This window comes from Octopus bimaculoides, chromosome 22, assembly GCF_046866305.1.
Source record: "Octopus bimaculoides isolate indiv1 chromosome 22, ASM4686630v1, whole genome shotgun sequence".
In the NCBI taxonomy this organism is placed as follows: Eukaryota; Metazoa; Mollusca; class Cephalopoda; order Octopoda; family Octopodidae; genus Octopus; species Octopus bimaculoides.
In genome coordinates, this window is record NC_142949.1 from 27,231,427 (window position 1) to 27,243,926 (window position 12,500).

Here is a 12,500-nt window from a genome sequence, read left to right on the forward strand (position 1 = left end):
AATTAAATTAAATACATAAAAAAAGAGTAGGTATAAACACATGAACAAATGGATAAATAAAAACAAAAATAAACGAACAGGTATTAACAAAGGATATAGATAATACAGGCACTCCCCATACACACCCACATGCACTTACAAAAACACAGACACACATAGAGGGATACGCATGCGTAGACACATACAATAGGAATACAAAATACAAAATGGCTGATAGTTAGCAAGGTGGGACACACATAAGAAAGAAGAAAGCAAAAGACCACTGATGAGGTCACAGAAGTGTGACGAAAGAACTCTGGCCGAAATAAGATTAATGTAATGTAATGTAATATAAAGCTGAAGCAAATTAACACCAAATATACAGTGCGTGTGTTTTTATTGGCTAAACTGGCAATATGACCATCCCCAAGTACAACAACATATATATATATATATATATATATATATATATATATATATATATATATATATATATATATATATATATATATATGTATGTATATGTACATGTATATATATATATATTTATATAAATATACATACATACACATACATACACACAGACACACACGCACATGCACACACACACAGCTGTATATATGCATAAAATGCGGTGCTCCAGCATGGGCGCAGCCGAATAACTGAAACAAATGAAAGAATAAAAGAATATATATATATATATATATATATATATATATATATATATATATATATATATATACCTATATATATATATATATATATATATATATATATTTATATATATACATATATATATATATATATGCATAAATATATAAAGATATGTATATACATATAATACATACATACATATATATATATAATTTTATATATAATTTTATATATATATATGAAATTAGTGTGTGTGTGTGTGCTTCCGCATTTAACATTGTTTTATTTCTCTCTGTCTCTTTAACGTTTTCCCCGCCTCTTTCCTCCTCCTCCTACTCCCCACGCTCACGTCTCCTAACCTCCTTTTCCTTCTCTTCCTCTCTTTCACCCTCCTTCCTCTTTCTTACAACCAACTCTTTTCTTTCGTCTTTGGCTGAAATTAAACGAATCTTCAACAGACACACACACACAGACAGACTCAGGCACACACACACACAAACACACATACAGACAGACAGACAAATACATGCACACACAAACATACATGGAAGCATTCCTCTATATTCACTCACACACACACACAGGCATACATACACACACGCGCACACACACTTACGCATATATATGTATACATTCACACACAGGGAACGCCCTTCCCTCCGGCGCCAGCAGACGCTCGGACTTACACATACACACACACACACACACATCTTTTACTTGTTTCAGTCATTAGACTGTGGCCAAGCTGGGGTACCGCCTTGAGCAATTTCAGTCGAATGTCCAGTTCTTATTCCTGTCGGTTGCTTTTGCTGCCCAGCTAAATTACGAGGAGATAAACACACCAACACCGGTTGTCAAGTGGTGGAGGGGGACAAGCACACACACACACACACACACACACACACACACACACACACACACACACACACACATACACACGCATACACATATGCGACAGGCTTCTTTCAGTTTCTGTCTGCCAAATCCACTCACAAGACTTTTTGGTCGGCTCGAGGCTATAGTAAGAAGGCACTTACCCAAAATGCCACGCAGTGGGACTGAACCCGGGACCATGTGGTTGGGAAGGAAAACTTCATAGCACACACAGACACGCCTATGTTTACACCAACACACTCACACATACTGATATAGACAGCGAAGACCACATGGGCAAGAACAGTTACCACACTGACACACGCATATATACATCCATATACATACACGTTAACACACACATACAACAATGCATATTAAACTCATTCTCTCTCTTTCACACATACACACACACACACACACGTTAAACCATGAAAATAATGCACTTTTATGGGTCAGCCTATTCGGCTCTCCTTATACTAAACGATTAGTATTGTTTGTGTGTTGATCTGTACGTATGTATGTTGTGTGTGTGTGTGTGTATAAACATGCATGCATATACATATACTCACTAACACACGCACACACACCGACATACACATATATATATATATATATATATATATATATATATATATATTCATACACATAAGTAATTATCTCTCTCTCTTTATATATATATATATATATATATATATATTCATACACATAAGTAATTATCTCTCTCTCTTTATATATATATATATATATATATATATATATATATATATATATATATATATATATTCATACGCATAGGTAATTATCTCTCTCTCTTTATATATATATATATATATATATATATATATTCATACACATAAGTAATTATCTCTCTCTCTTTATATATATATATATATATATATAAGCAATGTTAATTCTCTAAATGAAGTATTAACAGTAACTGCACGATAAAGTGTAGTATATTGCCACTTAAGTGTGGCTGACCCCTAGGGGTGGATGTTACTGTTGCTTTTAGCCCCAGGAGGACATCTCCTCCAGCTGGCTTATCGACACACGACTGTGTCCTGTTTGCCAAGGGAAGTTATCCCTCTCACCTCGATCTGCAGCACGAACATCCACCCCTAGGGGTCAGCCACACTTAAGTGGCAATATACTACACTTTATATATATATATATATATTCATACACATAAGTAATTATCTCTCTCTCTTTATATATATATATATATATATATATATCTGCATATATATTACCATAATATATTAGTGTTGCTCTTTAAATACATTTTATATTTCATGTTTATAATTGAGAATGTGTGTGTGTGTGTTTATGTGTCTGTGCATATGCGTGTGTGCCCGTGCGTACATGCTTCTGAGTGTTTATGTGCGTGTGTGTGTGTGTGTGTGTGCGTGTGTGTGAGCGTGTGTTTGCAAAAGTGCGTTTTCTTCTTTCTTTTCTTTCATTCTTTTTCCCCCCCACCCCGATTGTTTTATGAAGTGACGTCACTTCCTTCCTACACGCAAAGGGGGCTGAGTTTTAGTCGCTATATGGTGGCGGCGGTGGTGGTATAAAAAAAAGACCAACCAGAATTCGTCTACTTTGCTCGTTCGTTCCTTCCCTCTCGCTCATCACACACACACACACACGCACAAACACGCACACAGGAACGTATACATACACACGTACATACATGCATAAATATGTGTGTGCATACATAAATATACATATAACTTATACATATATATGCATATACATATGTACATATATATGTGTATGTGTGTGTGAATATATATATATATATATACACAAATGTATATATAGATATATAAATATATATATATAGGCATGGGTGTGTGGTAAGAGGCTTGCTTCCTCACCACATGGTTCTCGGTTCAGTTCCACTGCGTGGCACCTTGGGTAAGTGTCTTCTACTACAGCCTCAGGCAGACCAAAGCCTCGTGAGTAGATTTGGTAGAGGATTGGATTTGGTAAATGGAAACTGGAAGAGAGCCCGTCGTATATATATATATATATATATATATATATATATATATGTGTGTGTGTGTGTGTGTGTATATATATATATATATATGTGTGTGTGTGTTTGTGTATTTATGTGAAACTGAATAGATCCATGTGTGTGTGTGTGTGTGTCTGTGTCTGTGTCTGTTTGTTCCCCCATCATCGCTTGACAACCAATGTTGGTGTGTTTACGTCCCTGTAACTTAATTCGGCAAAACCGACTGATAGAATAAGTTCTAGGTATACAAAGATTAAATCCTGGGGGCGATTTCTTCGACTAAAAGGTGGTGCTCCACCATAGCGGCAGTCAAATGACTAAAACAAGTAAAAAAATACGATATATATATATACAATTCGGTGCATATTTATATGCATGTATATATATGTATATATATATATATGTATTTATATATATATTTACATACATATATATTCGTATGTATGTATATATAATGCTATTAACAGTCGACAAGATGATAATTGTTATGTTTGTGTTGTTTTAGTATTTCCTCCCACCTTCCCTACCCCCTCATTTCGTGTTTATTTAGCCCGAAACCACCCCCATCCCGCATTGCAATATAATGAACTACGAAATACTGCAAGAACTAGAAAAACCACAACAACAACAACAGGAACATCAACGAGAAAATCTAAAAAAAAAAATCGAGAAAAACTAAAAAGAACAAAATTCCTACCTCCCCCTTTTCCTCATGATCAACTACTGCCTCCTCCTCCACCAGCACCACCACCACTGTTATCACCACCACCTCTATCATCATCATCGACAACAAAAACAACAGCGGTGGTGGTGGTTGCTATAGGCAGACGTGAGAACCAGGGGATGCAAAATAGCAGCTAAGTCTTCCTCCAAAGCGGTCTAGATGCTATTGTTATTTTGCAAATAAAGGTTACTTCGGGCAAAAATAGTTCCATCAGTACTACCGTTTACGGATATACGAAAACGAAAGGTGCGATGGCCACCGCTGGAACACCTCCGACCAAAGATCGGCTTATCGATCGGGGTTTACCCCCTGAGCATACACAACAAAATCAAACAGAACATCGCTCGCACGATATATATATATATATATATATATATATATATATATATATATATATGTCCTGTACCCAGATATGCACCTATATAAACAGGTAGACGTAGGTATGCACATACTTGTACGTATATATGCATATACTCATTTATTATTTGTTATATATATATATATATATATATATATGTGTGTGTGTGTGTGTGTGTGTGTGCGCGTGCGTAAATATATATATATTTTTTTCCGAATTTGTGTAAATGTGTGTAGAATAATATAGCAGTTGAATAAAGTTAAAAATAATAAAAAAAAAACATGAAATCCAGACCCTGTTTTAAATTTATTCAACTGGTGTGTATATATATATATATATATATATATATATACATACACACCAGTTGAATAAATTTAAAACAGGGTCTGGTTTTCATGTTTTTTTTTTATTATTTTTAACCTTATTCAACTGCTATATTATTCTACATACACACCAGTTGAATAAATTTAAAACAGGGTCTGGATTTCATGTTTTTTTTTTATTATTTTTAACTTTATTCAACTGCTATATTATTCTACACACATTTACACAAATTCGGAAAAAAAAAAAAAAATTTACGCACGCGTGTATATATATATATATATATATATATATATATATATATATATATATATATATATTATTGGGTAGCACGCCGGACCAAGTGATTAGTCAAGTTCAATCCCAGATATAGGGGCTTTGGGTTGGTAGAATCCGAAAACGTCTTGAAGTAGTGTTTCGTTATTTTACGTTCCGAGTTCAAATCCCGCCGAAATCAACTTTCCTTTTCTTATCCCTCTGGACTTGATAAAAACAAAGTACCAGTCAAGTATTTGGACCAATTTAGTCGGGTCCATAAGGACTTCAGCCCTTATATATATATATATATATATATATATATATATATATGCATGCATACATATATATATACAGAGTATCTACTTTTACCTATTTCAGTTAATGAGTACGACCATGCTGGACCACTACTGGTGAAAACATAAGTCGACTCCTGTGATTGTGTTTTTTTTTTTTTTCTTTTTTAAAGTGTGATATATATTCTATCGACGACATTTGCCGAGCTGCTATTTAACAGACACAATTCTGCTGGGACTCAACAATTCACTGTTGGCTTGTTTCCGACTTCGTTCTCACCAATAATAAAAATAACCCTTTCTATTAGGCACAAAGCCTGAATTTGTACTCAAAGCGTAAACAAGAACTAAATGCCGCTAAGTAATTGTCTGACGTGCTAACGATTCTGCCAGCTCGCCCGCCTTGAGATGGTGAGCATTATGATAATAATTACAAGAATGGTTGCAAATTTGGCACAAGGCCAGCAAATTCGGAGGAGAGAGCTAGTCGATTACATCGACACCTGTGCTCAGCTGCTACTTATGTTACCAATCCCGAAAGGATAAAATGCAAATTCGACCTCGGCGGAATTTGAACTCAGAACATAGCGACGGGCGAAATACCGCTAAGCATTTCGTCCAGCTCGCCGCCTTCATAATAATAATCCTTTCTACGAAAGGTTCAAAGCCTGAAATTTTAGGGGAGGGGTCTAGTGGATTTTATCTCTGGGACTTAATTTATCGACCCTGAAAGGATGAAAGGCAAAGACAACCTCGGCTGAATTTGAACTCAGGACGTAGCAGCGGGCGAAATACCGCTAAGTATTTCACCCGGCGTGCTAACGATTCTGCCAGCTTGTAATAATAATAACAATGATTTCAAATTTTGTCACAAGGGCAGCAATTTTGCGGGAGGGGATGAGTCGATTACATTTACCTCGGTGTTCAACTGGTACTTATTTTATCGACCCCGAAAGAATAAAAAGCAAAGTCGACCACGGCGGAATTTGAACCCAGATAGTAAAGACGGGCGAAAAGTCGCTAACCATTTTGCCCTGCGCGGTAACGATTCTGCCAGCTCGTGCGCCTTGGCAGCTCACAATGATAATAATCATGATTTCAAATTTTTGCCACAAGGGCAACTTGGGGGAGAGGATTAAGTCGACTACATCGACCCCAGTGTTTCACTGGTACTTAATTTATCAACTCCAAAAGGATGAAAGCAAAGTCGACCTCGGCGGAATTTGAAATTAGAATGTAGCGACGGGCGAAATACCGCTAAGCATTTCGCCCGGCGTGCTAACATTTCTACCTGCTTATGTTTTCTATGTGCCCCACTAAGGGTTCACAAAAAAAAAAAAAAATTGGGGACGCTACAAGAGGATATAATGTAGGGGTCACATACATAGAAGTGTGCAAGACAGTTAGAAACGATTACAATATAAATTTTAACAACGAAAAATTCCATAAAAAACGGAGACTTCCCAGGGCTGCATGTATAATAAACTTTGGACAATAACAAACCCTATCACATTACCTACTCCTTTCAACGTGTGACCCCTAACACATACCTACACCCAACCAAATGCTCAGCCGTTTCATCCCCAAACGCCCGTACAACGGCAAACAGCAAATGCTGAAGAAATGCGGTAGTTATTTTTTATTATTAATTCTGGAATCTAGGACTGTGATTTTGTACTTTGTTGTGTTCTTTTTTAATCAATACACACTCCGTACTCACTCACATATACTATTTGAATGTACTTATACATACATTCACACAGATACACTCATATCCATACACACACACACACACACATTCGTATATTTATAAACATAATATTAACTGAATTTATATATATATATATATTCTTTTACTTGTTTCAGTCATTTGACTGCGGCTATGCTGGAGCACCGCCTTTAGTCGAGTAAACCGACCCCAGGACTTATTCTTTGTAAGCTAAGTACTTATTCTATCGGTCACTTTGCCCAACCGTTAGGTTACGGGGACGTAACCACACCAGCATCGGTTATGAACGTACTTCCATACAAACGCATATGTAAACATAAACACGTATAAATAATATACACACACAATTCACAAACGCACACACGCACATATATATATATATATATATATATATATATATATATATATATATATATATATATATATATATATATATGTATATGTATATATATATATATATATGTATATATATATATATATATATATATATATATATATATATATATATACATATATATATACAAACATATTCTAAACATGATCTTTTTTATGTAAGTGTACTTTTTTCAATTTTTTTTGGGGTGTTTTGGAAAATTCGTATTAATATTTCACTGCAACAATAACAACGACAACAATAACAACTTCTATTTAAACACACCACTATCTCTACACCTCCACCACAACATCCGAAAGGGGGCTTTACGAGGTTACATAGACCCGCTAGAAATAGCAGCGAAATTCCGTTCTTTTCATCTCATCGTCTTAAACTATCTTAAAAAGAAATAAATAGGAAAGGGGCGGCGGAAACGTATGTCCTCGAAAAGAAAGAGATGGGATGGTCACGGTTGGAAAAGCTTTGATTATAAAGTCTACTCAATCCGGGTTGAAGACGGGGCTGAATAATAATATCAAGAAAAACACAAAAATAGCGTTACGACGACGACGACGACGACGACCACCACTACTACTACTACTACTACTACTACTACTACTACTACTACTAGAAGCAGCTCCTACTACAACATTGCCATCGCCACCACCATCACGACTACTACCACTACTACCATCATCGCCATCACCACCACCATCATTACCAACAACATCGCTGACACACCGTAACCAGCAGCAGTAGCGCCATCGCGCTCGCGCTACTTTCACACCAGCAGCACCGCCACCGCCTGCAGCAGTGGCAGTGGTAGTAGCAGCAGCAGCAGCAGCAGCAGTAGTGGTAGTAGTAGTAGTAATAGCTGTAGTAGTAGTAGCAGCAAGTAAGCCACCGCTTCCACCGCACTACACCGCATCGTCGGCACTACCACCAACACATCACAACCACTGCAATACTTACCCAGACCACAGTTTCAACACATTGAAGAAAGAAGACATCTTGGCCGAGGAAAAACTGTTTCGAATTTGCTGCCATTTTTTTTTTTCGATCGCGTCGTCGTCGTCGTCGTCGTCGTCGTCGCCGTAATTGTTGTGTTTGTTGCTGTTGTTGTTGTTGTTGTTCTTTTGGATGCGTGCTGTATCGATATCATTCCGATATTGATACGTCTGTAGTTGATTATTTGTTTTGGCTTGTTAGTAAATTGTTGTGGAATTGTTGCTTTTGACAGCAGCAGCAGCAGCAGCAGCAGCCGTGAGAACAGCAGCAGCAGCAACGACAGCAGTAGTAGTGGTAGTAGCAGCAGCAATAGTTAACAGTAACAACAACAGCAGCAGCAGTTCCAAACATTCACAGGAGAAAATAACACTATAAAAAAAAAACAAACAAGAACAACTACTACTATCATTACAACTATTATTATTATCATCATTATTATTATTATTATTATTATTATTACTACTACTACTACTGCTACTACTACTATTACTACTACTATTACTACAACAACAACAATAACAACAAAAGTAGTAATTTGCTTTTGATTTCAGCAGAAGAGGACGTAAAAATCGACCGCCACTACAAACATTATCAACAAAAACACGGAGGGAATATTAACACGAACAAAACCACAACGACCTCGCAATCCTAACCGCCACCGCCACTACCACCACGACCAGCAACAACAACAACAACAGCAACGTCATTAATTAATTATTGATGTCAACATTGACTACTACTACAACTACTACTGTTTCAACAACAACAATAACAACAAGCGCTATGATGCATAATTTCTATTGCCGGAAAAACGCGATTTCTTAAAGAAAAAAAAAACGACCGCAGAAAATTTAAGGAGAATTTTGTTTTATGATCAACGTCTTATTACATCAATATTATTATTTTTTTCCTGTCGTTGATTTGATTTTATCGATCTCCTGTCGATCTTTTTCTCTGTGTGCGGGAAGTACGAAAGAACACAGCTGGATTTGATCTCGGAAATTATCATTGTTGTCGTCGTTCCCTCCTTCTTTCTTTCTATCATTTTTTCTTTTCTGTCTGTCTGTCGCAGATTTTTTTTTTCTCTTTTCTCTATTCACAATATTTGCTGTATGAAAAAAAAAAAAAAAATGATAATTTCTACCAATCCGTGAATATGAATATAATCACTCCTGAATCACTTGGTTTTTTATTTACCATTTTAAAGGATTAACCAAACCCTACGACAGATATCATCAAAAAGAAAAGGGAACACGATAAAAAAAAAAGAAGAGAAAAAGTTTTTTTTTAAATGTAAAGAGGTAAAGAAAATATATATTATATATTACATATAATTGAAACATATACGTTTATAATGACCGTACGTTTACGGTCACAAAACTAAATTCTATCTTTCTTCCTAAGAAATGTATATTATATGTATATTATATATATGAATATATATATGTATATATAATTATATATATATATATATATATCCTTGATGCAAACGTCACATATGTATGCACGCGTAATTTTTAAAAAATGCCGAAAAGAAATTTGACACAACGACAAGATAATAACAACAATTAATGATGACGATAATATTGATTAATAATAATAATTAATACTAAAGATAATGGTAAACAGATGATGTTGATTTTGTTTTCTAAAGGCTCTCGGAGCCTTAAATTTTCAATGAAATCGTTGTCTTGTTTTCATTCTGGAGACAAATGATTTTTTAAAATGAATTTAACACCAATATAATTTAGTTCCATTTTTATTGTTGTTGCTTATTATTCAACTTCCGGGTTCAATACAATACATACCAGCTATTTACGGAGGGTACCGATATAACCGACTAATATATCTTTTCTCCGCTCTCAATACTTTTATTTTTACTCTCTGCTGAAATTATAAAAACCCATTATTATTATTATTATTATTATTATTATTATTATTATTATTATTATTATTATTATTATTATTATTATTATTGCTTCAACAACAAGTATTTTATATTCATTTGCCTTTTGAAAAAATTCTGGAATATCTGCTATGATCTTGGAATTGTTTATATTGATGGAATGGCAACGACACAAACACGAACACAATACTAAGTGGTACCAAATGATAGCAAAACTGAAAGAGAAATAATCCGAAGAAAAAAAAAAATTCTATATATGTCTCTCTCTCTCTATATGTATAAAACATCCAAAAAGCCAGGAAAGTGACGGACAGAAATAAAAACAAAAGCAAAGATCAAAAGAAAAGTTATTTTCCAAAACGACCTAATTCTAAGGATTTCACACCAGTGTATTCTTACAAGGAATATTATTCTGTTTCTTTCTTTGACCTGAAGACCAAAAAAAAAAAAAGTATATATATATATATATATATATATATATATATTTGAATATATATATATATATATATATATATATATATTCATTACCTTGTTACATAACTAAAATTTATTTCCATGTTCTTCCACTCACACAGCTTGTTCAATGTAAGGTTTTATTACATGTGATATATGAAATAATTCTTCACATTCTTCCACAAATTCCTTACACACACACACCCACAAACTCACACGCACACACATACACACACACACGCGCAAAATACACAATCAAACAACGCAAACCCATAATTAGCGTGCACACAGATTTATACGTCGAAAGAATAATTAAAAAAGAAAAAAGAAAAAGAAATTTAATTTCTGTTGTACGTGATATATATATATATATATAAATATATATATATATATATATACATATATATATATATATACATATATATCGGACACTGACGATGTTTCTTGTTCAATTGATAAGCAACATTTTCACATATAAAAATAGGGAGAACAGTAGGTGTTTGTAGGGCTTCTGTTTTGACCCTAATATTCAAATCAGCGAGGGAACCAGCCTGCTACGTGACCGGCTGAGCTGCTAAAAGCAGCAACCAAATTTTTCCCTATATCACATCCTACTATCTAGAAAAAACCCCCCCAAAAAATAAACCCCCAAAAGCAACAACCTCTAAACGAAAGAGATTAAATAATGTAGTCTAGTCGCTTATACATAAATACAAATCATGATGGTCAAGGCTGGAATGCCTTCTGACCATAGGTCTGCACGATCAGGGCTGACCTGGGGTTGAAAACACACTGACAAATTTATATACACACGCACAAACCCTCAATTTCACATAACCCCCCACTGAAGAAGAAAAATATCAGGAAACAGTCTGTCATATTTATAACAATATGTTGAAAACGACGTTATCAACAAGCAATACATCGGCGTTTAGCAAACCGACCAGTTCCTTTGCTAACAACAACAACAATACCAACAACAACAACAATAGCAACAGCCACCACCATCACCACCACTTACAACAACAACAGAACGATGCCAACAGTACAAAGAGAATGGTTACGGGTTCGTCCTTAACCTCGGCAACCGGGTCACCACTACTGGTCGCTCATATTGACGTCGGCTGTAGTGGAAGTGGTACTGGTGGTGGTGGTGGTAGTGTCAGTGGCGGTAGTGGTGGCGGTGGCGGTGTTGGTGGTAGTAGTGGTTGTGGAAATAGTAGTAGCAGTGGTAGTGGTGGTGGTAGTTGTAGCAGCAATAGTAGTAATAGTAGTAGTAGTAGTAGTGGTGGCGGCGGTAGTGGTGGTATTGTTTGCAGTGGTGTGCTTGTGAATGGTTCGACTACGATCGGTGGCGGTTGTAGTAGTAGTAATAGTAGTAGTAGTAGCTGTAGTAATGTTAGTGGTAGCAGTAATAACAGTAATAATAACAACAACAACAATAACAAAGCTATGACGACGACGACGACGACGACGACGACGATGATGACGCCATCTTCGTCGTCGTTGTCATCGTCTTCGGAACTCTACCTTAGCAACAACAACAATAAC

At 35.4% G+C, this 12,500-nt stretch overlaps 2 protein-coding genes across 4 annotated transcripts in view; one reads left to right on the plus strand and one right to left on the minus strand.

The window, feature by feature from the left end:
* Positions 1 to 9,863, minus strand: part of LOC149131419 (uncharacterized) — a 92,687-nt gene extending 82,824 nt beyond the window's left edge. For all 3 annotated transcript variants that reach the window (XR_016238016.1, XR_016238017.1, XM_089339941.1), the window contains exon 1: positions 8,555 to 9,863. Coding sequence is in view for 1 of the 3 variants with exons in the window: in XM_089339941.1 (XP_089196067.1) it covers positions 8,555 to 8,592 (38 nt within the window). In the remaining 2 variants the exon portion in view is untranslated. The remainder of the gene's footprint in view (positions 1 to 8,554) is intronic.
* Positions 9,864 to 11,000: 1,137 nt separating this feature from the next.
* LOC106871140 (uncharacterized) overlaps positions 11,001 to 12,500 on the plus strand; it is a 144,782-nt gene continuing 143,282 nt past the window's right edge. Inside the window, exon 1 of the mRNA XM_014917492.3 lies at positions 11,001 to 12,500. This exon is cut by the window's right edge and continues 952 nt beyond it. Coding sequence (XP_014772978.3) covers positions 11,841 to 12,500 — 660 coding nt within the window. The 5' untranslated portion in view covers positions 11,001 to 11,840.